Source organism: Hesperophylax consimilis, chromosome 27 (genome assembly GCF_061612785.1).
Source record: "Hesperophylax consimilis isolate HC1 chromosome 27, BYU_Hcon_1.0, whole genome shotgun sequence".
NCBI lineage: Eukaryota > Metazoa > Arthropoda > Insecta > Trichoptera > Limnephilidae > Hesperophylax > Hesperophylax consimilis.
In genome coordinates, this window is record NC_142862.1 from 19630798 (window position 1) to 19655032 (window position 24235).

The window sequence follows — 24235 nt, forward strand, 5'->3', positions numbered from 1 at the left end:
CCCATAAGCTACACCTTTTGTAATTTTTATTTTACAATAAATAATTGTTTATTTGATTTGATTTTGATTTGATATCAGATAACAGATAATATACCGATAATATACAAATAATATACAGATATCAGATAATATACAAAACTAATAATGAAATTGGAATTACATAATAATGTCGTAATAGCACGATATAAGCAACATTCAATATATCACCAAGAGACGAGATAAGGTAAAGAGACGTCTGTAAAAATGTACTCTCATTCGAGTGAGGGACATCATTAAATTAAGCGGTCCGATGTGACTTAGTTGTGATTAACTAGTATATTCAGGTATGTAACAAAACATGTTAATTTTATTAACATGTTTTACTTATTTTTGTATTGTCTGAAGCGGAATGAAGGGTTTGCCTAAGTTCAGAGGCATTAAAACGTGCCAATAAATTAAATAAATTTGTGCAGTAAATAATATGTCATTTATGTTCGGAGAAAAATGAGTATTACCAATTTATTACGAATGTCTTCAAATTTATCGTAATCCTTAACGAATGAATTGATAGGTTTTCTAACAAACTTTTAGTAAAATACGAATATATTATCACGATATCCGACATCTTCATAAAAATCAAGGCAAATTCGTGTTCCGATATGTTACGAGTGTAATTTTAAAGTTTATTTTTTTATAAGAAACGTCCTATAATCCCATTTTTAACCGGATTACGTATGATTTAAAGAGATTTTTAATAAATTAGCAATACTCATTTTACCAATTTCTTCCGATTTATAAACACATTTCTCTTGAACACAATATATCATAGAGTTCAATATATTTGTAGAGATGAAACGGTAATTTTATGAAATTCCCTCGTTAGAAAAAAATCGCAAATTATGCTCCGAGAAGTATTAAAAACACATTTTGTTCTGATATGTAACATTTTATTGGTTTGAAAAAATCACAAAAGATTTTTGCTCTATTTTAAACGAGTCATGTTTTATTAAATATTTTTACAGTTTTCGCTTATATATGAATTATATGATTATCATCGTTTTTTATTATTTGAGCACTCCTTCTAGCATGCAATTAAGTGTTAATCTCAAGTGACCTACCAGGTAAGTATTGTACTGCATATTATATCCATATATATAGTTAGTAATAACTAATAACATAGATCATTGTAGAGATGTATTATTTTTTTACATCGCCCTTGAGGTGATTTTGCACAAAAACGGCGCTGTAAAAATCATCCAAGTATTATTATATTATTCATATTTACGTATCTCCCATTCAACCTATCTTCTTCTTCTTTTTAACGCTTACTACGGAGCCTTAACGCACTTTCTAATTATGTAAAGAGACGCTTTACTAGTCACAGGAATAGGTTCGCTAAGGTCCAGGTTGTCTAGCACAGTGAAATTGATAACTCTTCAATATCGGATCGTTAGGCGAAACTTACGACGATTTTATACCGATTTCCCAAGCACAGGCGCGCCATTGATATCCATACCGATATTGATAACGCAATAAATCATAAGTCGACATAGCTAGCAATAATGGAGGTATTATTTATAAATTGACATTCCGAATCGACAAACGTCATATTGTTACGTAAATATATTAAGAAATATGCAATGTTGAATTGAAATAGTAACCTAATTATGCCTTGGCCTAATTATGTTACTCGGTAACACTAAAAAGGGAGTTAATTAGTTGAGGTCTTTAATCACAAATTTCTTTTCTGCAAGCCCGAACTAATGTAGCGTCATCGGCCCGAACGGGTTCAACTCGCCGCGTATACGAATTCTTTCAGTTCTAAGAGTTTCGTTAGTTCAACTCCGTTCATTAATAAGCCGGTAATTTGGTGTATATTGGCAGTTAACTGAAGCTTTGGTGATACTATGGAAGCCGCTCTAAAATTTGTCCATCGTCGGTCAGAATATTGCTTATCAATCGTTCTTTCACAAATATCGCTAATTGAACACAGACGACGGATTTCGGAAATATCGAATAGGCATATTATTATGGCTCTTTCGGTCTTCCTGTGGCCTGGAAAAAGATTCCCTACAATAAACAAAACCTTCTGTTACAAACACTTAATATATTCTAGAATTTGAGAATATTTTCACTTGTTTTCTTACTCCCCCTTCCATCTAAAATCTAAAGACACACTTTGTTCTATGTTAACCCCTCGGTCTAATTTGTTCGGTTTTTGGAATAAACAGCTATTATAAGTTGAGTCAATTTGTTCGGTTTTGGGAACAGCTAATGTTACAGTAGAAATCTTTTTAAAAAAGAAAGACAAACATTCCCGGGTTACGAATATCCCGAAGATATTTTAAAATCTCTTACGACCACCACAGTAAGCGGAAAATGTTTCTTGTGTTTGTGATGGAGGACTTGAACACACGACGGCTGGGTAGGTCCAAAACGCGATGTCAACTCGGCCGCTGACCGGTCTTAAAAAAATAAAGACATCATTGTTATCTCCCTTACTGTCATTGTTAGAAACATGATTTAAATGCAACACTGAATAATACCCCAAAAATAAATCACTAAAAATCTTGTAATTCGTCATTCATCTGAAACATTGTGTTTTTCCCGGTAAATATGGATAAATCTTCTAATTAACCATCTTACTAATTAGATTCTTACTCGCACGTTCACGTTCGTGTGGTAAAGCCGGCCTTGAACCTGTTTAAGACCGTTATAACCAAACAAACGCAATGCTAATGACTCAAGTTTTTCAATTTTCTGATCTTACGCACCGCGTAGTTTTACACCACGTTTTTCAGTAAGACTAAAAATAATAATATCAATGTAAACATTTGGATGATTTGCATAGCGCCGTTTTAGTGCAAAATCACCTCAAGGCCGTTATACAAATATATAATACATTTCTACAATGTTCTATCTTATTACTAACTATTCACTAGTCAAACTATAATCCGGTTCGTCGACTACTAATACAAAACTATATGTACAATGCATTTGATTAGTTAACTAGAATGTACATTAGGCCGGAGCGACATTGTACGGAACGTGTATTTTTACTACATATAATATATCGATTATAAAAAGCTGTACAGTAAATTATTAAACGTTCACTTATAAATATAAATGAACGTTTAATAATTTACTAATTTAAAGTAGTTAACAATAATATTCAATGCCCAGAGTGGCTTAAGAAGATTCCATTCAATGTACCTGCGCGTTCAACAAGCTCTTGTGTCCTGTTCAGGGTTGATCAATGCAAAACGAACTCTAAGCAGAATTCTTGCCTGAACAGACTATTCAATAATTACAATAGCTTATTATCCAAGGTTGATATTTTCATTTGCGAACTTAACAAAGACAAGAGGTCCATAAAAGAATATTTCTCTGATGGTTTGTGAATAATGTGTATGTCTCTATTGTTTATATCTCTATTATGATGTGACTTATATCTACAACCTCTCTCCATGGCTATAAATGTATTGTTTTGTAAATATTTCGTTTTATATAATCTTTTGTTTTTTAATAATTTTTTTTAATTCATATTCCTTTTCTTACAAATTTAATTTACTTATTCCATATTATGCTGTCTCAGAAGAGGTAAAGTCACAAGGAGGAAATCCATAATTGGTTTATTTTGGCTATATAATACTTATAAACAAACTGATCAAATGTAAACTGTCGAAATAAATAATCACACAGGTTTGCTCTTGGTGGAAGCTTTAGCGAAAATAGTGATGAAAAAGCAATCGAACCATGTTAGCCGTTTTGCCTCCCCGGTGCTTAGAAATTATCGATTAATCCAATATTTATTATTGTCGCCTTCATCAATCGATGGGTTGCCGTATAAACACACACATATAGAATTTTTACGATAGTATGGATGATATAAGGCGTCCTTTTTTGCGATTACAATACTGAATTTTGATTTTTGTCATTTCACTCCAGCCTAATGTAGATTCTTTGAGTTTTTAACTAAGTACGTGTAATTTAATTATGCTTTCTGATGTTTTTCCCAAAATTTTTCACTATTTTTCTCTTACTGTGGGAGTATTCAGTTGTTGACAAAAACAGAATAATCGATCGAAATTTCACCTGTACCGATTTGAAAGAAAACGGTTGAGACCGCACACTATACATGGTGTATCGGCACTTACCCGACAAACTTTAATCAGCTATTCCTTAGCACATTTGGAGTAAAAAATGTTATGGGCACTTTGCTGTCCGGTAACATTTTTTTTAATAAAAAAATTATTATTCATATTTTCACCTCATGTCACCACTGTTTTATCCTTTGTCAATGTTTGAAAACCGTCTTGCAATATTTTGTTCGAGTTTCGTTGAATAATGTACGTACGTACCTACGTTGGCGCGCTTTTACAATCACAACGAAATGGCACGGCATCATTCGTCTCATTTTTAACTATTATTATTTAGTGTGTACGAAAGAGCGAGGACACTTTTTGACACACTTGCTAATAACAGCTGTTGTACACGAGAAACAATACAAATGACAGTGACGGAGTGTGGATTTTTTATTTAATTTTTGTTTTTAATGGAAAAAAAATGTTACCGGACAGCAAAGCGCCTATAACATTTTTTACTCCAAATGTGCTGAAGAATAGCTGGTTAAAGTTTGTCGGGTACTTGCCGATACATCCTGTATAAGGGGTCAAAAGCAGAAGGTAGGGGGAGGGGATAGAGATGGGGAAGAGTAAGCTTGGAGTACAAGGCTATTCAGATCTGATCGCCGAACACGGCTTAAGCCATTTCAAGCCGTTTCAATTCTGAATGGTGGTCTTGCACCAGGGCGATACTGAGAGTATCTTCCACTCTGGAACGTGTCGTCGCAAGTATCGGGATTCGAACCCGCGATCTCCAGCTTGCTAGTGGCGAGCCTTACCCCTCGACCACGGAGAAACTAAGCGAAAACTTGGACGAAGGGAGTGGTTGTCTGTGGTAAGATTTTTTTTCTATGAATTCGTTGTTATCCCTTCTGATCCAAAACTCTATGCACGCCACTGGTAATACCTTCCTTAAGGTGATGCACCACGTTGTTATCCCTTCTGATCCAAAACTCTATGCACGCCACTGGTAATACCTTCCTTAAGGTGATGCACCACGTTGTTATCTCTTCTGATCCAAAACTCTATGCACGCCACTGGTAATACCTTCCTTAAGGTGATGCAACACGTTGTTATCCCTTCTGATCCAAAACTCTATGCACGCCACTGGTAATACCTTCCTTAAGGTGATGCACCACGTTGTTATCCCTTCTGATCCAAAACTCTATGCACGCCACTGGTAATACCTTCCTTAAGGTGATGCACCACGTTGTTATCTCTTCTGATCCAAAACTCTATGCACGCCACTGGTAATACCTTCCTTAAGGTGATGCACCACGTTGTTATCCCTTCTGATCCAAAACTCTATGCACGCCACTGGTAATACCTTCCTTAAGGTGATGCACCACGTTGTTATCTCTTCTGATCCAAAACTCTATGCACGCCACTGGTAATACCTTCCTTAAGGTGATGCACCACGTTGTTATCCCTTCTGATCCAAAACTCTATGCACGCCACTGGTAATACCTTCCTTAAGGTGATGCACCACGTTGTTTAACATTTGGAATCAAGCCGCTAACAATAACACTCCTTATGTAGATAACGATAAGATTCCCGCCTAACACCAGCCGCTGGTTTTGATTTATCCAAGAAAAAAACATCGCCAAAAAGAATGATTTATTTTTTATTGCAAAGTTCGTGCACAAATATTTAAATATTTTGTGACCATTATATAGAAAACTAAACTTTCCACATTGTTCAATAAAACTATAACCGAAAATGGGTTCGTAAGTAGGAGATTTTGAACATTAAAGCAGTTTCTTTAAGTCCGATACTTTATTTTTTGTGAGAAATTACGCAATTATTTCAAAAGCCAAGATCAAATTTACAAACCAAAAACGCATGATTTTGCATTACATCAACTATGATGCTACGCACTAGCGTAGCCTTGATCTCAAAATATTATAAAATAAAGTCGCTTCCGCGTCTGTCTGTTTGTGCGCTTATTTCTTCTAAGCTACGCAACAGATTTTGATATCGTTTTCACTATCATTTAAAGAAATTCTCCCGGAAGGTTTATATCTATAATACATGGATATTATATTTATAAAATAAGAGAAAAGTCGATGTTTTGTAATCAAACCGTAAAAAAAAAGTGGGTGTGTCAAGCCTACGCAAGACAGAAGTGAAACTTCTAGTTTCAGCTGATGCTTGGCGTGGCGCAGTTCGCTGGTGTCTGAGAGAGAGGAAAGAAGAGAAGAGAGAGAACGTTCGTGAGCGGCTCCCCCACCTCAACAAGGTTTCACTTCAAAAATGCCACAGCCGAGAATCGAACCTCGCTTAACTGATTGAAAGCCAACCACGCTGAGCACCAACTGTAAGCAAAGCCGCATAAATTGATTATATTATGTAGGTTCTGAAAATATGAGAGCTTGTTATGTTTTATAATGTTACCTACATCACACCCAAAATATAATATATTTTTAAAAATAATGTACAATGTACAGAAATAGAATCCCACACAAGATCGCGTAGTGCGCTCTAGCGAACGGATATTTTATCAGAGGGAGATAGTTTTAATTTTTTTTTCTGTAAATTATTACATATTATCAAAATAAATAAATTAATTAAATAAATGTAATACAATTATCATAATATACGGATTAGATAATAATTTTAATCCAACACAATAACGCAAAGCGCGCTCTAGCGGAGTAATGTTTTATCACAGTGAGATAAGTGTTTTTATTATTTTGCAATATTATTTTCTTTTAAAAAATGTTCTGACCTACTAAAAAATAAGATATTGAATGAAAAAGGCGTTAAAAACAAAAAAATAATTTGCGATGGCCGAGAATCGAACTCGGATCAACTGCTTGGAAGTCAACTATGCTGACCATTACACCACCAACGCCAGTTGTCGAGATGAGCTAAGAAGCATTTATATGTTACTTCAAAACTTTGACTAGATCAAATGAACTTTAATCGGTGGTGGGGGTACCCGCATTTTCGTTTCGGTCATGAGTCGGTTTTACTCCGGTCCTAGAAATTGCATGACGCGCGTAAAGAAGTTTCACTTCAAAAATATTTTTGGGTGCTTACATTACTAACGCTGACTAAACCTTGAGAGATTCAACAAAATAATGTACATTAGAATTGTATATCATAAAAAGGCCTACAGAAAAGTCCACCACGGTATATGTCTAACTCCTAAGGATTAATCACAGCAACCCCGGGTACATGTCAGCTAGGTACATAATAATAATCGAATATAAATTAGAAAATTAGAAGACAGTGTTGTTCCTTTCATAAACACCACGCTATTTATTATATTGAAAAACATTTGACAAGCCAATTATAAAAGATCTCAATACTTTGATTTACGCCTCATTAAAATGGATAATGTCCCATAATGGACCCTAATTACATAATAAACGATGACTGATAATATACTCGTATTAAGGGTCACGTAACATATACGATTTTCTGGCCAACAATTAATATTTTACGTATTTATGTTAAAGTTGTTAAATATAGTGACTGGAGAGATGTCAACTCTGTGATTAGTAGGTATCTACTTATGCTAAATGTTATTCTGCTTTGTAAAATGCAATATATTTGAAAAGTATTTCCCTCAGGATACATGTAATGTATCCTTGAGTCTGGTTGGGGAAAATAAGAAGTGAACTTGTGCTCCGTCACGCCGATTGCTTTTGACAGGCCGTGTGCTAACCAATAGTATCGTCGGAATTTGAACTGTACAGTTTAAATTTCGCACACGTCAGCTATAACCACGGAGTGCCGTGAGCCGTTCAGTCGCACAAAAACCATTCGTCCTGTCAAAACTCCATCGCCGGTTATCTATCGGAATAATCACTTAACACGTATTTTATCGCAATTTAATTTAAAATAACGAGTGCTAATGAACCACGATCACCGTCCCAGTGCTGACAGATGAGTCTCACCATGCAGATTCCATTCGCCACCCGGTAAGTTGATTGTGAATTAACGTTACGAATTGTGTTTTCACATTCGCCTGTCACAAGCCATAGACTTCATTTATGCTTTATCTGTGTGGAATAGCCCTTTAAAGTACGGCTATTCCAACCCTTGTTCGTTCCTCGAACAACTTGGAATTTGAAGGGCCAGCTTGTAAAAAGGAGCTCGGAAAAAATAGTATTGTTAATTTATTAAAAATGCAACTATTATTTCTCTGATTTACTTGCAGATTTCTGTGTTGGGAACTCTTTGATAAAGTAAAAGGTCCTTTACAATAATTACGTTTATATACGTTACAATAAATAAGTCTGGATTTAGCTACACTGTTCATTACCCGAGGGTTGGTAATTCTCTGTTTCTAGAAGCTTGTTGTCTGGCAATAATACCCCACAGGCAATTGCTACACTCTAGCGACATCTGTCGGACTCTGGAGTAAGCTTTATGACTAGTGCCATCTATCGCTTGAAAACCCAACTTATTACCAAACATCACACTTAATTTCTCGAGTCGTGTGTTTCACTAAATATTTTCTTTCGGGAGAATACGTGACGCGAATTTGATGCAATAAGAAATTATAAGATGTTAAACAAAGAAATAATAAGAGTCAGATCATGACAAGAGTCGCTACAACAAATGAATATTTATGGTAAGATTTATGAAGCGAAGAGTGTGTGCCAAGATAGAACTGTGTGACCGTCCATCTTCTATGGCTACCCCTGCGGGAAACGGCGTGATGGTTAGTCAATAAGTAAACATTATTTTTATCAGCCTAACCTAATGTGGGGATTTATTCCAATGCTTAGGGTCTAATACTTCTACTAAAATGCCACCAGGACGCCTAGAACAGTGTTATCGATAACTTTACAATATCGGATCGATAGGCGTAACTTACGACGATTTTATACCGATTTCCCGAACACAGTCTCGCTATTAGTATCCAAACCGAAATTGATAATGCAATAACTCCTAAATCGATATACACTGGAGGTAATATTTATGAATTGGCATTCCGAAACGTCAAACCTGATACAGTTACGTAAAAATATTAATAAATTGGCAATGTTGAACGTAACTACCGATGATTTTATACCGATCTCTGGAGCACGGTCCCGATGATTGATATCCTGGCTGATGATGATAACGCAAAAAATCAGAATTCGATATAGGTACATCTGCAACACTGTCGCATCTCTCTATGAATTGACATAGAGCTACGTAAATGTTAAAAATACTAATAAATTGACAATGTCGAAATGAAATATTAACTTAAATGTACATTGGCAGTACGCATGTACTTTTTGACACAAAAAGGGAGATAATTATTGCATGTGGTCATTAGCTATAACCTTATATTCTATTATCTTTGACCATAACTAAGATATTTTGTTTCTCGAAGCTGGAACGGAATCAACTGATAGCGTCTTAGGTGAATTAATTAAATCTACGGATGGTCCATACGAATTCTTTCAGTTCTAAGAGCTTAGTTAGTTCACCCCCTCTTACTAATAAGCTAGTTATTTTGGCTATTACACCTTGGGGGCGCACTAAAATTAACTACTTTGTCTTCCGACTGTCGGAATCATATTCGTACCGTGCTCGCAAATATCGCTATCCGACCATAGATGAGGGATTTTGTGTTGATTTCAATATTGTGTTGACTTTATTTGGCTTTATTTATTTGCTTTATCGGTCGTCCGTGCTAGACCTCCATAAGTATAAAATATTAGCACAGGCCAGTGAAAAATCACGGTATAGTCTTATAATTCTTTATACATCAGTTTTAATTTATTTTATTTTATTTTATTTATTTTACTCTAAAACACTACATATGTATTCTTACTTTGCCTACTGATATACTCCATACTGATTTCCTTATAATTCTTTATACTTCAGTTTTAATTTATTTTATTTTATTTTATTTATTTTATTTATTTATTTATTTATTTATTTATTTTATTTATTTTATTTATTTTATTTATTTTATTTATTTTATTTATTTTATTTATTTTATTTATTTTATTTATTTTATTTATTTTATTTATTTTATTTATTTTATTTAAGTATTTTATTTATTTTATTTTATTTATTTTATTGATTTTATTTATTTTATTTATTTTATTTATTTTATTTATTTTATTTATTTTATTTATTTTATTTATTTTATTTATTTTATTTATTTTATTTATTTTATTTATTTTATTTATTTTATTTATTTTATTTATTTTATTTATTTTATTTATTTTATTTATTTTATTTATTTTATTTACTTTATTTATTTTATTCTATTTATTTTATTTTATTTCATTTTTTTTACTTTAAAACACTACATAATGTATTCTTACTTTCCCTACTGATATACTCCATGTATATATAAGTATATACTCTATAAGTGATAATAATTGTATTTTCAAAAGAAGAAAAATCAAGACATCATAAATAATTATTATAAATTAGCAATTCACGTTTTAAAACAATTATTATTAGGTGAGTTGCTATAACAATTACCAGGTAATTTGTTGTTACAAATGCCTACCTAAAAATAATTATTTTACAAATAGTAACTTGTCTATCTGAAGCAACAATTCTCTTTAGAACCTTTAGGTGAGCTCTGACGTCATGAAATTTGGGCAGCTTCCAGAAACTATTTTCAGCGCAGTCACTTACTGCTTTAGCCCAAACACGACAATCACAACAAGGCACGATATGAAATTACACAATTTTTTCCAAGTTGTTCAGTTAGATAAAAGATCTCGAAAAAGAGTGTTGATGCTCAGGTGAAACCGGTTGGTAAATACGTTCCACGGGTCGCCACGTCCAACGTCCAGTGGATGCGCTCACGCCATATTATTGGTCGTTCACATTTTGGGTGAAACAGGGTTGTAAAGTTAGTGTCATCATAAGTTATGTCATTACCGTTTGACTATGATATCCATTTAATACGTCATGTTTTATTTGTGTTCTTGCAGTCATGGCGTTCATCCTCTCTTTCTTGTTAAACCTGCTCATCTTCCTGCTAACCGCAATCCTCGTTGGCTATGTCTACTTCACCTGGCATTTCGGCTATTGGAAGAAGAAAAACATCCAGTTTATCCCACCCGTGCCAGTTCTAGGCAACTTCGGCAGCTGGGCCATGCTGAGGACAGACATCGGAGGCATGTTCAGAGAAATCTACCAAAAAGCAAAAGGCAACGACTCGGGGATAGTCGGAATTTGGGTCTTCAGAAAGCCAGCCTTGGTTGTGACAAGCCCAGAAATGATCAAAGCCATCTTGGTGAAAGATTTCAATCAATTTGCAGACAGAAGCGGGCAAGCTGATAGAGAATACGACCCCCTAGGAGCTGATAATCTTTTCTTCGGCAAAAACCCGCACTGGAAATTAATGAGGGTTAAACTGACACATCTCTTCTCTTCTGCAAAGATGAAGAACATGTTTGGACTGATGAATGAAATCGGTAAAGATCTGGAGACTTGTATAGCGGAACATGGGTCGGATCCTGTCGATGTAAGAGATACTTGTGCAAGGTTTACCACTGATGTTATCGCCACCACTGCCTATGGACTGAAAGCTAATGCTCTGCTGGATAGGCAAGCTCCATTCAATGTCTTCAGAAAGAAGCTCTTGGACTTCAGATTGTTCAGGTCTATCGAGTTCATGTCAATTTTCTTCATGCAGGGATTAGCTAAATGGATGAAGTAAGTTGTTGTTTTATTTAATTTATAATGTATTGTTTATTTTCCTGATCATCCATTAATATTGTTATTATTTGTTCGTTATATAATAATTCTATTGCTGATTTTAAATTTTATTCAATCGAATTTCGGAAAATATGTTGTGCTCCTTAGAGAAGATTAATTGGTTACACCTTTACACATTAAACCACTCTCATTTACGCATACTAACCACTGTGCATGGGAAGGTATTGTTGCATTCCTCTAATCCTAAAATCCTGGTCCTCTGTGTACCTCTCGCCGAATAAAAACCACCGCTGAACCGATCTGATCATCCAAACGCGATAAAAAGGCATAAACTATTTTGTGTTTGCCGTGCCACCAATAATCTAAAATGCGCTTTAATCTGCCGCACAATCCGCAATATAGGCTGTGAAACCAGAACCAGTACTGATAAGATATTGTGCTACAAAATACCCGATGAGTCCTTTCCACTTTCCTGTGCGACATATTCTCCTCGGTGTAGTGGTTTGTTCAAACACTCATTTCAACATCAAATGGTCCTTCAGTATACATAATTACACATCATTAATTGTCATTGAACTTCCGATTCGATAGCCTTAAGTTTTTATCACTCAACGAATCATATTTTCTGGACAGTCCAAACGGCCAACTGAAATCATCTGGTAAGATCGGACTGATCACGAACTTTAATATTTTATACATGGCCAGTTGTTTAACCCACAGAATCTAAACTTAGGTGGAAAGATTTTACTAGTCAACCTAGGGGGTTATCTTGTTTCTAGTCTTAACGCATGATAAGTTCAAAAATGACAATTGTTTGGAGGAATAGAGCCCTAGGTTTTATGCCCATAATTAAGAATATTCCTAATGAGACAATGAGTTAGCGAAAATTATTCTAAAAGTTTAGCATGAAGGAATGTAAAAGTGATAAACTAGACCTAAAACAATATTATAAAACGTGACAGTAACACAAAATAAAATAGAAACTAAAATAATACTACAAGACTTATAAGACAAATCACCAAAACTATACATTACCTACGCTATAATAATTTGTAGGATTCAGCACTGAGCTGGTATTTTGAGTCAGTACCTACCTACCCCGAAACTTCCCTGATCATGCATCCTAATGCTTAGTGAGTGTGTCTGATAATTGGTTGTGTATGTGTTGCATAAATACGTTTTATCATGTGTTTCTCGTCGGTACATGGATGGTTTAATAGTGGCGACGGTGGGAGGGCTGTCAATTAAGTATTTAATGATTGTGTATGTGATACAAGCAGGTCTGAAATAATTATCCTGTCAGACAGCATAATTAGATGCAATTGATTCATCAACCAGTTGTAATTTTTGCACCACACATTGCCCCATTGACCAAAGATATTATTGTAATTAGATGTTTGTTGCAGAGACAGGTACAATGAACCATGAAATAATTGACTTACTCCTGACCAGGTTCAAGGTGTTTGAGCCGGAACTGGCCGACTGGATGAGGACCGTCTTTTGGAAGACTGTGACGGAAAGGGAGAGAACCAAGGAAGTTAGGAATGACCTCATTGGAACCCTCATCGCGCTCAAAAACCAGACCCAAGAGAGTGATGAAATCAGTAAGTGCCAAGTTACAGTTAGATGATTTAGCAAATAAAAATTACGGACCACCAAGTGATTCTAGGCATATCAGATGTTGGCCTGCTTCCCACACAAGTATAAATAGGAAGATTCTCCCTTTAAGAGGAAGCTGCAAGCCAAAAATGTATATATTCTTGGTATACCTTATTTTGTAGGTAATAGGCATTAAAATCGCTTGATAAACGGAGTTAAGAAACGTTCGATTTCAAGCACAAAACTGTTTTTTTATTTATTTTGTATATAATTTTATAAGAAAGCAAAAAAGTTAACTGAACAAAAAAGTGAAACTGTCACAGATAATCTTAGTTATTATCCTGTATTTTTAAAGTTGTTTCCTTTACGCGTTAATATATTTCTGTTGAAAAATTATTTTTTTTAGTAGCTTACATTTATATTTTTTATTGAGTAATTTGTTTTTTATTTGTATTCTAATCAAGGGAAACGGTAGAAAAACCTTCAATTTATCTAAAGCATATTTTTTGGTATCTATAATGTACACCAATTCGTTAGGAAGATTAATCAAAATAGTGATTTAGCATTAAGCTTCGCCTTAAGAAAGTCAAAAATTCTATAATCTTTATCAGACACCAAAGCATTGACTTTAACAATATTTACGCAATAAAGTATACTTTTTTTTTTTAATTAGCCCCTCACAGGAGGTCATTTTTGGAGATGCTGTGTAGAGGGTCTTTTTGGGAAAAAAGGAAGTTGCGAATCCATCCCTCCCACTATGGTGCAAGGTGATGATTTGCCTGAGATGTCATAAGGTCTCCCTTAACTAGTCTTTCCCGATCCGGCCTGCCACGCAGTTAGTGAGCTGATGCATCTGTCTCCAAGACCCGAATAAACCTCACCCCATGAACCCGGGCACCCCTGCTAAACCACCAAACGTAGCAAACCGCTTAGGTTGTCGTATGGCAGAGGTGTTGGTTCTTCAATAAACAGTCAATCATCTATTCCCGGGTTACGAATAACCTGACAATTTTTGAATTCCTCCAATTTCATAAGAAGACGAAAATAAGCGGAAGATGTTGCTTGTATAATGAAGGAGAACTCAGCTAGGAGAGGAATCAAACCCTTGACACCTGGTTGGAAAGCATATGCATTTGTAAACTCAGCCACTAAGCTGTCGAAAACTGTTGCTGTTATCTGGTTCTGACGTTAGAGACGGATTACACGGAGAAAACTTACTCATATAAAATAATATTAATTCATTAAAAATCTTGTAAAATTATTCGTTTTCTTGTTAAAAACGGAACAGCAACGTATTGAGAAAATTCCAACAAATTATCAGTTAAAAGCGAATGTTTTATACGTGTTCATACAAATACTGATATTGTCGCATTCCGTCATGATATTTATTAGGAAAAGAATACGTGTTCTCGATATATCATTTTATATCAATGTATGTTTCCAGGATTTGAGGGGGACAGTTTGGTGGCCCAGTCCGCCGTCTTCTTCACGGCTGGCAACGAGACCTCCAGCACCACCATGTCTCTTCTGTTGTACCACTTGGCGCTGTACCCAGACATCCAGGTAAATATACCTGCTTCATGTACACATCAGCAAGGGTTTTCTCACCCACCAAAGTCCTTGCCATGCCCAATTCTCAACATTGTACCATACTCAAGTTCGTTTATCAGTTTGTTACCTTATCGCCGATTTCAGCTCTTGACTTTTAAGTATGATAGAGTGCCAAGTTTGAAAAATTCAACATTATTTATGTTGTTTAGTCCACACGGAGAAAATGAGTGTTGTCAGTTCATTAAAATACTGTAAAAACGGGATAGCAGGCTGTTTCCTAATAAAATGTTAATAGTTTTTTTAATATTTATTTATTTATTTGTTAAGACATACACAGTACAATAAGATTTAGGTAGATATTTTTAGTTATTACATAGTTGTAGTCAGTGGCGGTTCTTCCCTTAGGTCAATTGGTGTTTGACCCCCCAAAATTATAAGACAACAATAATAAATATAATAATCAATTATGTGCATCAAAACATTTAAAATGTAACGCGAAACAGCGGCGGCGGCGAGTGACTAGCAGTGACATCTGTTGTCTCTAATAGAAGCTTTCATTCACAAGTCCACACGATTCGCTGGGTCAATTTAAAGAATGTCCAATTTGGCATCTTCTGTCCCTACGCGCGCCATAGAATAAACGAGATGGCACTATATTTTTCGTCGAAGTAAAAATTAGCTTCCGAAGAAAGTTTAGGGACGCTTAGGTCATGACCGTGGGGGAGACAACACGGTGAATATTATATGTTTTACAGAGATGGTGACATAAACAAATGTCGTTTTTTCATTTTACACGCTTGTAGTGTGTGGAACAATGGTTGTTTTTCAATTGCATAGTTCGGGAAAGGATTAGAATAATTATTTATGTTGTTATCGATTTAGAATGAAACAAAACAAAAAACGTAAAAAATCATTGTCAAATAGAATCAAACACTGATTTTATTTATTTTAATGTTGTGGACAACTACATTAAAACTTAATATCTTAAAAATAATTTGCCGTAAGTACATGGATTGTGTATTTATTTCCAATTTATTATATTAACATAATATTTATTTAGAGTCCGCGACTCTAAAACTCTATAACAAATTGATATAGTTAATAATATATGGGCATTTTTCACAATATCAAATAAAGATTAGTCACACATTTTTTTCAAATGACCTACCACGACTGAATCCCTAGAGCCGCCTCTGGTTGTAGTACCTATTACGTATGTCCATAAAATAAAATTACGTAATTTCGCCTGAGTTTGTTATGAAAGGAAGGAAGTGTGTGGATAGATTATATATTATATGAGTCGTGTAATTTCTATACCCGCTATATCAACTTTCATTGATTTGGAGAAAACCGCAAAAAACTGTCACATCTCTAGCGTACATGAGTAAATGCATTAAAATTTTTTATATAATGAATTGGAGTAATAAAATTTCGAAAAGCATATATGTCTAGCAATAATTAAGTAATTTCGATAAATAAAATGGATATAGCGGATTTTGATACTCACTTCGTGATTTTGAAAGTCAACTGAGGCGACATGGCGGGTTTAGAAACTCACGCGTAGATCATTTTGACACACGAGCGTGGTGTCAGAGCGGCGGCCATATTGTATTTTGGCAAAATAACTGCTTGTGATTCGTTGAATCCGATATAGCGGGTTTTGATAGTGACTTTCTGTATGATATAGCGGATTTGGTTTCTCACTCGCAGTTTTAACATGGTTTTTGGTCGCGATAAGGAGGGTTTTGAAACTCAATTTTAGGCTCCTCTTGTTGCTCGCAAAAATGTGAACAAGATGTCATACTCAGATCATTTTGTCAAAAAATCGGATATAGCGGGTATAGAAATTATAGGATTCATATTATAGTTTTAAATGAATTGAAAACAAGAATTATAATAAGCTCAAGAATTGTAATTGACTGCATAGGAGTTTTGAAAAATGATGTGAAATTATTTTTGAAATATGTCATGCTAAGAAATTTAATAAGTTAGTTTTGTATGTTAGAAAGGAATCATGAAAGATGTCTAAATGTAGTAATTTTTCGTAATGGGTGTATGTTGTGATTGCGCGAGTAATTACTGAGTTGTTTGCTGCATTGGTATTGTTGGCTTCAATATGAAATAGTGTAGTGTGCCTGGTACGCCTCGTTGGAAGATTTAAACCAATGACGGATAGCAATTCGGGACTATCTATTTTATTATTTAGCAGATTATGTAGAAACAACAGGTCTGACAATGTGCGTCTTTTTTGTAAAGTCAACATATTATTTGTAGTTTTGTTGTATTTCTTGAGTAAATGTTTCGAAAATTTATTCTGTATACTTTCTACTATATCTATGTATACCATAGACATATGAATATTAGTAGACCTGCCCTAAGTGATTAAAGGCGTATTATCCCCACTCCCCATACCGGTTCCACTGGAGCCGGCTGTGCTCGCGTATGGCCTCAAGTGAAATTTGAAAACGTGACGTCATCATTCTTGTACGAACTATGGTCGAGGCATCATCGGTTCATTTTACGAAATAACACGGAAAAATGTTGACTTGTACTATGAAAACTTGTAAAAATAGACGTGAAAAAGAGAATAAACCCAATTGTCGTATTACATTCCATATATAAGCATTATTTTACTTTATTTTAAGCATATTCACATCGTATAATATGAATCAGTTGTTACTATCACATCGAGAAACGTCTGGACGCGAAACACAAAGCTGGTTGGTTGCTGGGAAGTAAATTATGAACATTTATAAAAGTGTCTTAACTAAATACTTAAACGAAATATTCGACTCTGAAAATAGAACCGAATTTTTTTGCCGAATTTGGACTTCGCAAATTTGTTCATAACGTGGCGAGTAATTTGCGCTCCCATGTAAAAATGTCTATTCATTCAAAAGCAGATTTTACTTTTAAGAAGTAAATGGTGATATTATAATGCGAGATGCCTATTTACTGTCAGATTGATTTATTGACGAATCACAGTCAGCTTCACTCCCTTCGTTCTTCAACAGTTGATTTTACCCCTCGCCATTATCTTCTCGTCTATTAATTCCTATGTCTGTGATGTATACCTTATATCGGAACATATATGCGTTTACCCTGTTAATACGCTTATAACGCTTTTCCGTGGTCAGCTGTTTGTTTTCGGACTTCGGACCCTTCAAGATGTGCCCAGGAGATTGGTGAAGTCATCAAATCGGCGATGGATGGCTTCATACAATCGACTACTAAAGAAACTGGTGTGGGTTCAAAGCCGTGGTTCAGTCGACAATGCTCCGAAGCAGTTCGACAAAAAAATGATAATCTAGTCTCCTTCAACGGAAGCTTCCGAACAGGCCTTCCATTGATATGCTTGGTGTAACTATAAGTGACCAGCTCAGGTACGGGGGCTCCATCGAAGCCAGAGTAAAGTTGGCCTCTCAGAAGCTGGGCGTACTGTACAGGGCCCGCAGATACTTTAATAGTACACAACTGCTGACCCTGTACAAATCGCAAGTGCGCCCTACTGTCGAATTTGGCAGCCATCTCTGGTCCGGAGCCCCTAAATACCTGAAAAAAGCCCTTGACTCTGTGCAAAAACGGGCGGTCCGTTTGATAGATTCCCCAATCTTAACAAACAGACTGCAATCTTTAGAGCACAGGCGTCAGGTAGGTATGCTGTCCTTGTTCTATCGGTATTACAATGGAAGATGCTCTGAAGAACTAGCGTCATTGATCCCTTCGGCACCGGTGCGTAGTCGGGATACACGCCAAACGCGCGCCCAACATTTGTACACAGTTGACATTTGTCACATGAGAACGGGTCGCTTCTACGATTCGTTCTTAAGTTCAACAGCTCGGCTGTGGAACGAACTGCCGGCCTCTGTGTTTCCTCCCTCCTACAACATGGGACTCTTCAAGACCCATGTTCACTCCTTCCTCTCCACAAAAAGACCCTCCACACAGCATCCCCAAAGATGACATAGGCCCTGAGGGAAATTATTTTCTTCAGGGCCTCCTGTGTGGAGTTATTATAAAAAAAATAATTATGTGTTCCGATGTCGCGTTAAGTTTTTTACTAAAAGATCAACATTAAACAATCAATTCAACCGTTAAGGGTCAGCAGTCCCGTTTTTAACAAGATTACGAATAATTTGAAGAGATTCTTAATAAATTAGCAATATTTTATATCAGTGACTTTTCTCCGTGCAAAACAATTTTTTATCAAACGATCACATAACTAATAACATATATCTTCAACATTCTATTTTCAGGAGAAACTTGCAACTGAAATAATTGAAACATTGAACAAGTCGGGCGGAGAAGTTACCTATGAGAATCTCCAAGAGATGGCTTACCTAGAGATGTGCGTCAAAGGTTAGTAGATGGTCGTTATTTTCATACTTAAGTATTACATGAAAATCTCCAAGAGATGGCTTACCTAGAGAGCATCAAAGGTTAATAAATGTTCTTTCTTTTCATACTTAAATATTACATCAAAATCTCCAAGAGATGGCTTACTTAGAAATGTGCGTCAAAGGTTAGTAGATATTCTTTATTTTCATACTTATATATTACATGAAAATCTCCCAAAGGATGACTTACCTAGATATGTGCGTCAAAGGTTTGTAGATGTTCTTTATTTTCATAATTAAATATTACATGAAAATCTCCAAGAGATGGCTTACCTAGAGATGTGCGTCACATGTTCTTTATTTTCATACTTAAATATTACATGAAAATCTCCAAAAGATGGCTTACTTTCATATGTGCGTCAAAGTTTAGTAGATGTTCTTTATTTTCATACTTAAATATTACATGAAAATCTCCAAGAGATAGCTTACCTAGAGATGTGCGTCACATGTTCTTTATTTTCATACTTAAATATTACATGAAAATCTCCAAAAGATGGCTTACTTTCATATGCGCGTCAAAGGTTAGTAGATGTTCTTTATTTTGATATTTAAATATTACATGAAAATCTCCAAGAGATGGCTTACCTACATATGTGCGTCAAAGGCTAGTAGATGTTCTTTATTTAAATATTACATATATTTAAGTAGCAACTTTACAAAAATCAATTAATATAATATAGGTTTTAGTATTTTCTTTTTTTTTTAACAAATATGTAGAGATGGTGAAATCCTCACCGGGAAATTCCGTGCCGAGGATTTCATTTAAATCTTATTAAAATTTAGTAATATGGATAAAATTAAGTAATATGTTATGTAGTGTTTTTTTCTGAAAAAAATATAAATATATTGGTGTTTTTAGTGCAGTTGAATGGTTTCGGTTTCAGTCTGTATTTGGTATCAGTACATATCTCTAAATAGTATTAAATAAAGTCGTTATCCGCGTCTGTCTGTTTGTGCGCTTAACTCTTCTAAACAACTCAACAGTTTTTGATAGGGTTTTCACTATCATTTAGAGAATTTCTTCCGAAAGGTTTGTATATGTTTAAATTGCTAACTAGGCAATTATGATTGTATAATGTATCTTTGTTAACCTTTTGAACGCGTTAATTGGCTCCGTTTTATTTATACCCGTACGCGGTACATATTTTGAAATACCTATGCACGCAATCAAATGTCAAATTATAACATTCTGGCATAATTTATTGGACTATATAGACAGAACAGATTATTCTCCACAGTATGAAAACAAATCCTCGTGTGTCAACACTCTTAGATGTTTATAAAAACAAAAACATAAAATTTTATACAAAGACGTACCGTATCTTTTAAAATTTAATGTGGTCCCGCCATTCACTCGGCGTCATAAATAAACCACTTTCGGCGTGTGTGTACTTATGCCACTGCGTTGGTAGACACAAGTGGGACACCATGATCACTTATCATTTTTAGTTATGAAAAGTTGTGAATGAAATACTAGTACTAACGCCATCCGTTGACAAAAATGCAAACTAAAGGACTAAATGGCGCGAAGAGGCGCACTTGATTATCGATCTTTTTTTATGAAATACAATTTTATTTTTAAGAAATTCTTGTAGATGTCAGCATTGTGATAGTTCTACAAATGTCCAAGTGGGCGAAAAATACATTTATGACGAAAGAGCACTGGAATATTGGCCGTCAAAGTTTCCGGATCAACTGTTGATACAGCCGCGTGTGAGTATAGACTTTTTGCCGTAACAACAGTTGATACGGCCGCGTGCAAAGAGTTAATGGATATTTTTATTCTGTAAATATACATGTAAAATATAAATAAATAAATAAATAAAAATAAATATATATAAAACATGCATATTATATTTATAGAAAGTACAGAAAAGTCAACGTATTGTAATCAAGTCAAAACGTATATATTTTCGGGCACTTACATCGCTAAACCTCATGAGATATATCAAAATAATGTACTAAGGAAATGTATATCTTAAAAAGGCCTACAGAAAAGTCCGCGATGATATGTCTTGATGATAACCCCCAGCAAAACCATACCCCCGAAACACATCAGCTAGTAAACTTTAAAATATAAACTGTCGATTTCCTGAAAATAAATAAACAAATAAATATTGGCAGGTTATTCGTAACTAGGAAATGTTTGTTTTCCTTTCAAAATAAAGTGTACGTACACATTTATACGTGTGTCAATGTGTATTACGTAAGGATTGTCTGCCAACGCAGAGCTGTGTTCTCTGACCTGTTTTCTTAGTTATTTAATCACTATATATTTTTGCAGAGATTCTCCGTCTATTCCCCCCTTTGCCATTCCTGGACCGCGAGTGCACGATTCCGTACCGCGTGCCCGGCACGGATCTGACCATCGAGCGCGGCACCTATGTCTACGTGCCCGTCATGGGCATACAGACCGACGCACACTACTTCCCCGACCCGTTCGCCTTCCGCCCAGAGAGGTTCCACAAGGAGAACGGGGACGAGATCACGCCGTTCACATACTTTCCGTTTGGGGAGGGACCGAGGAATTGCATAGGTTTGTCAAATTTATGCACTTTTTAACCTTTTCTATTCAGCAAGTGTTTCTGTAATATTATTGTGAAAACTAGGAACTAGCTAGGAAAACTAAACTGGGTGAATAAGAAAAAATAATGGAACTCAAATACCAGCCTCCTCGATTCATACATAAAAATACACAATTTGTAAAAAAATACATAATAAATACCTACCATGAATTTACTTATGAACTCTATGCAGATGCTCTGTAGGAAATACAAACGTTTAAGGTTAACTTTTTCGAATTTCCAACATTTTATGGCAGTTTCCACGTAAATAGGTTGAATTCTTTGCATTGAAAAATAAATATTCTTCTACGGAAAAATATTTTTGGATGAAAAATAAACAAAGGAATTTCGCAAAAAGTTATTTTCCTTTTTTACTTCTACCATCATTTAGAATCACCTCACAAAGTTTGTGCACTTTACCACCGGACAATCTGTTTATTAAATACATACTGGAATTCTACAAAGCTAAAACTGGTTTTCAAACTGCACCTTATTACCTAGAGACATAATTAATACAAAGTATTTACATTTTCCCAACCACCCAATAAATCAATATTATTTCTTGAGTTAGCAGATAAAAAGTGATGTTAAGGATCATTTTTGAGAGCTAGCCATGTTGAAAAATGCATTGTCTGTATTAGAAAAACTTCGACAACACTTCACTTAGAACATTTTCAGGAATACAGAGAAGTATTTAAATAAGCTGCATTTCCTGTTGGGAATTAAAAGTTGGATTTCTGGAGATCAGGAAAACAACTATCAGAAAAAACTTAACAAAAGTTTAAACAAGTTAAGAAGATCTTTTTGTTTTTGATGAAGGATGGATGAACATGACATTGCATCCAGATTTTATATTTTGAAAAACAATATCCTTTATGTAATTTTCACGTACCTAAGATTACCAGAGATGATTAATTAAAAATGGTTTTGTTTCCACTTGACTAGCTCAGCACAGTCTAGAGGCGAAGGCATTCAATAATACCCAATCACACATACCAGTCAATAATATGACCCAATCCAGATGCCATTAATTCATTCAGTTGAATTCGTTCTGATATCATTTTTAATAATTCTAGGCGAAAGATACGGAATGCTGCAGACCCGCCTGGGCCTCATCAGGGTCCTGAGAAGGTTCCGCGTGGAGAAGTGTTCCAAGACCCAGGAACCCATCGTCTGGCAGGCGCTCGCGCTATCCCCCACGGCCAAGGACGGTATCTTCTTGAAGTTCGTGGAGAGGAACCAAGGAAAACACTAAAGAAAGATGATAGTCATGGCTTTTTGCGAGGATCCATTGTGGGACCAATTCTGAAATAACATTTATCGAAACTTAAGCGAAAATTTGAAAGAGAAAAATCAGAAAAAGATCACATCTAGGACTTGAACCCTAATATCGTCTTAAATAATTAAATATTACAATTTGAGGTTTTACTCATTAAGTTTTCCCAAAAATAAATAACAGTTAATCCATAATTCTATTAAATACCTGGTTATATGTAATTATTATGAAACTCTTTGTGTATTAAATATAGAAATGATGGCAAACCACGCAAATAACTTTTTTGCAACTATAGGGAAAGTTTTAGCGAATCGTAAAAAACACAGCACAAACACACTAACACAAACAAACAGATCAAACATCGATACCCAACCAACACAACACAGATTTATATTAAAAACAAGTTCGGAAATGGAAATTAACAAAATAATAAATACATTAAAAAACCAGATTGCTCCTGGATTAGATGAGATAACAACGGATTGCATTAAAATAATAAAAAATGAAATATTAAAACCTATAACACACCTAATCAACCTTAGCATAACACATGCCTGCTTTCCTAATACTCTTAAAAAAGGACTGGTAATCCCTATGTATAAATCCGGAGATAAAATGGAAATAACTAACTGTAGACCAATTACTTTGTTAAACTCTCTATCAAAGATTTTCGAAAGACTATTAAAAAACCAAATAATAAAATACCTAGAAGAAAACAAATTAATCTCGGACAAACAATATGGATTTAGAGAAAAAAGAAGCACAAAAGAAGCTTTAGCAAGTACAATAGATTATATACATAGCAACTTAGGTCAAGGGTTTAAATGCATAGCGATATATTTAGATTTGGCTAAAGCCTTTGATTCAATATGCCACAAAACACTTTTTAAAAAATTAGAAAATATGGGTATCAAAGACAAAGAACTACAACTATTAAAAAGCTACATGAGCGACAGAACACAACAAGTCAAAATTAATAACTATACTAGCAAACCACTGCCGATTACACACGGAGTTCCACAAGAAAGCATACTAGGACCCGTTCTTTTCATAATTTACATAAATGAACTTTGCAGCATGGAAATAGATGGAGAAATAATTAGTTACGCA

General features: G+C 34.9%; 1 protein-coding gene across 1 annotated transcript; it reads left to right on the plus strand.

Annotated features, from left to right (window-relative positions):
- The first annotated feature begins 257 nt into the window (after positions 1–257).
- On the plus strand, positions 258–23906 carry LOC149410719 (cytochrome P450 6k1-like). Its single transcript, XM_089648392.1, has 7 exons — positions 258–323; positions 11009–11735; positions 13191–13342; positions 14782–14900; positions 19145–19247; positions 21570–21821; positions 22926–23906. The coding sequence occupies exons 2-7, from the start codon at positions 11011–11013 to the stop codon at positions 23102–23104; spliced, it is 1530 nt and encodes a 509-aa protein (XP_089504518.1). The 5' UTR covers positions 258–323; positions 11009–11010; the 3' UTR covers positions 23105–23906.
- The last annotated feature ends 329 nt before the right edge of the window (positions 23907–24235 follow it).

What these genes read in the sequence shown, in the direction of transcription:
- LOC149410719 (XM_089648392.1), top strand. Translation starts at nt 11,011, where the DNA reads ATGGCGTTCATCCTCTCTTTCTTGTTAAACCTGCTCATCTTCCTGCTA. An exon ending in CCAAGAGAGTGATGAAATCA is followed by an intron (nt 13,343 to 14,781) that starts GTAAGTGCCAAG and finishes GTATGTTTCCAG; the next exon opens with GATTTGAGGGGGACAGTTTG. An exon ending in CCTAGAGATGTGCGTCAAAG is followed by an intron (nt 19,248 to 21,569) that starts GTTAGTAGATGG and finishes ATATTTTTGCAG; the next exon opens with AGATTCTCCGTCTATTCCCC.